The sequence below is a fragment of the Sinocyclocheilus anshuiensis genome, unplaced genomic scaffold (assembly GCF_001515605.1).
Source record: "Sinocyclocheilus anshuiensis isolate Anshui unplaced genomic scaffold, SAMN03320099.WGS_v1.1 scaffold160, whole genome shotgun sequence".
Classification (NCBI taxonomy): domain Eukaryota; kingdom Metazoa; phylum Chordata; class Actinopteri; order Cypriniformes; family Cyprinidae; genus Sinocyclocheilus; species Sinocyclocheilus anshuiensis.
In genome coordinates, this window is record NW_015554119.1 from 1790205 (window position 1) to 1793626 (window position 3422).

At 35.8% G+C, this 3422-nt stretch overlaps 1 protein-coding gene across 1 annotated transcript in view; it reads right to left on the reverse strand.

Moving 5' to 3' along the window:
- LOC107669946 (collagen alpha-1(IX) chain-like) overlaps nt 1-3422 on the reverse strand; it is a 44061-nt gene that overhangs the window by 26578 nt on the left and 14061 nt on the right. Inside the window, exons 5-6 of the mRNA XM_016462380.1 lie at nt 2868-3264; nt 488-568 (exon numbers count right to left, since the gene is read on the reverse strand). Of these exons, the coding sequence (XP_016317866.1) occupies nt 488-568; nt 2868-3264 (478 nt within the window). The remainder of the gene's footprint in view (nt 1-487; nt 569-2867; nt 3265-3422) is intronic.

The following is a 3422-nucleotide window of genomic DNA, read 5'->3' on the forward strand; positions in this document are numbered from 1 at the left end:
GACTATGGAAGTCAATGGCTACCATTAACTGTTCGGTTACCAACATTCTTCAATCAATCAATCTTTTTTTTACCAAACAGTTGATGATAGACATTGCCTTCCATGTTATGGAGAGAAAAAAAAAAACGATGGAAGTCAACGCTACCGTAAAATATTTGGTTACCAACATTCTTCAAAACATCTTTTGTGTTCAAGTTTGGCGACTCAACTCGAGAGTAAATGATGACAGAAATTTCATTTTTGGGTGAACTAACCCTTTAAACCAGCCTAAGGTGGTTTGGTGATCTTAGCTGGCAAGGTTTGATAGTTTTAGAGGAGTTTTGAGTGCTTGCTGATAAGGGTAGAAGACCAACAAACCACCTTTCAGACTTTTAGCAGGTAACTGACCTGATTTTTCCATATGTAAGTGGTTAAGCACAACAAAAAAGACTGTGATTGGTCAGCTTCTCATTTAAGACAAAACTGGAATTGATAAAAGCATAGTTACCTCCGACGGAGGAAGTTCTGTACAGCCCTCTCTCTGAGCTCTCTTTGGGTCACAGTGAATCAGCATCCACTGCAACTCAAACTGAAAAAACACAAAACAATCAAGTTATTTCTTTATTTGACTACATAACCGAATCCTAAACCACAAGGCTTTTATGATTTACATTTATTAGAATTAGGTTTTCATTGTAAGATGTGACTGACAGCACTATCAGACTTATTTTTATCTGTCCTTTGGACAGGAAGTTACAAGGTGCCGAGGTCCTACAATCTGGCAGTTACGCTGACTGATGGTAACACATATCAGACAGTGTGACAGTTACACAGACTGGCAGTCACATTTATCACAGGTAGAGACTGTAACAGGATGTGATGGATTTGATAGGTGCAGGGTGACAGTGACATTCATCAAATACAGTAGAGATCCACTACAAAACCTAAGCAAAAAATTTAATTACCCTAAAAAAAACCCTTCCAAAAAAATTCAATTTTAGAAAAAAGTATGTACATTTTATTTATAGAGTACATTTAAATTCAGCTTATACTGACTAAAGTGCTGTACAGAACAATCATAAAATATAACAGTTACTAATCCATATGTTAATAACCAGGAACGGCTATAGAGTAAAGATGTGTCTTAAGTCTAGATTTAAAAACAGAAATAGAAGAAGCACACTTAATGTCAGGTGGCAACTGAATGCATAACCGTGGAGCAGCAACTGCAAAGGCTCTGTCACCTTTCAATTTAAGTTGTGACTGTGGAACATATAAAAGAGCCTTACTGGCGGATATGAGGGACTTAGGAGCTGAATTAAACAAAAAAAAAAGATCAGAGATGGAAGATGGGACTTGTCCATTAAGAGCTTTAAAACAATCAGCAAAATTTTGATTTGAATTCTAAAAACGACAGGAAGCCAGTGATGTGATAAATGCATAAATTACCTTGTCCAAATCTTGAAAGGAAAGTGTCAGTTTAAGTCTGGAAATGATTCTCAATTGGTAGTAGCTGTTTTTAACAACTGAGCTAATTTGCTTTTCAAGACAAAGCTCAGAGTCAAAGATAACACCTACATTTTTTTGCATGTGACTTAACATATGGAGTAAGATTGTTTAAGTAACTGGCTATAGAGTTTCTAGTTTTGGAGGGACCAAAGATGATCACCTCCATTTTCTCATTGTTAAGCTGGAGGAAATTATTTGCCATCCAGCATTTAATATCCTCAAGACAGTCCATGAGAGGCTGCAGAGAATGTCTAGATTTTAATGGAACGTATAGCTGAGAATCATCAGCATAGAAATGAAAATACATTTTATATTTCCTAATTAAATTACAGAGTGGAAGCATGTACAGATTAAAGAGTAATGGCCCCAATATTGACCCTTGAGGAACCCCACAGGAGAGAGAAACAGATGATAAGAAAAACTGGCCAATAGCGACTGAGAATGTCTCAATGACTCAAACCACAGTAATGCCTTAGTAATGCCACGTAAATAAATAGCCGGTAACACTTTACTTGAAGGGGTGTGCATAAGACTGACATGACACCTTCATAATCATGACATGACACATGTCATGAATATGAAGAAATAGCCAATACAATACTTAATTTTAAACATATCTAACAGTGTGACAGTTACACAGAAAATTAAATTAACCCTTCCAAAACTTGAGCGTTACAAAGAATTAACCCTTCCAAAACTTAAATGTTACACTCTAAAAAATGTTGGGTTGTTTCAACCCAATGTTGGGTCAAATATGGACTAACCCAACTGTTGGGTTAAAAAGATAATTTAAAGAATTAACCCTTCCAAAACTTAAATGTTACACTCTAAAAAATGTTGGGTTGTTTCAACCCAATGTTGGGTCAAATATGGACTAACCCAACTGTTGGGTTAAATTTTGGTTACATTTTTAAATTAACTTTTTAACCCAACAGTTGGGTTAGTCCATATTTGACCCAACATTGGGTTGAAACAACCAAGCATTTTTTAGAGTGTAGAAATAATTAACCCTTCCAAAGAAAGACATGTACAATACATGTAATTAATAGCATGTGACTACATCATTTTAAACATATCTAACAAAAAAAATACTATTAATTTCTTATTTTTCTGATTTCTACTATTCATATTGTAATGGATAATTATTATTAATAACTAACTAATTAACTAACTAACTAACTAACTAACTAAATAAATAAATAGCCAATTCAATTAATTTTTCTACATCATTTACATGCAAATCTATTTTTTTCTACATCATTTACATGCAAATCTATCTATATTCATATTCAAGGTTTTATAAGTAAAACCTTTTTAGTGAACCTATAGGAAAGTTAAATATATTAGTAAATACTCAAGACTGAACTGGTGACTCTCACCACTACAGAGGTGTTGGGATCAGAATCCAGTCTTCCGATCAGAGTGTCTCCCTCCGTGTTGACATAGCCTTTCCTCTTGATGGGTTTCTGGTCCACTGGGTGACAGTCCACGTACAGTGTCACCAGCTCCTTCTCCACACCAACCATCACTTTGTGCCATTTAGTGTTGAAGAGGACAGAAAGGCCTGGGAAGGTGACGGTCTGCACATCTCCTTCCATAGTGGTGAGGAAGAACTCCAGGGCCTGCTGCTCTCCATTCAGACGCATGCCTGCCTGCTTCAAACCGTCTTCATCCACCACCTGCCAGATGTTCCACACCTTGTTGACGGTGTTCTTGATCATGCGGAAGGTGGTCATAAAGGAGTACTCATCTGGGAAGCCCCTTGGAAAATTCAGCCTGGTGGGCAGCAAATATGGATATATGTTGAACATACAGTATGAATATATATATTTAAAAATGTAAAACCGGTTTCAGAACTTTGTTTTTCTTCACTAGAAAGTCATTTTTTATTTATTTAACACTGTTCATTTTGCTATATATTTTACTTTAAAGTA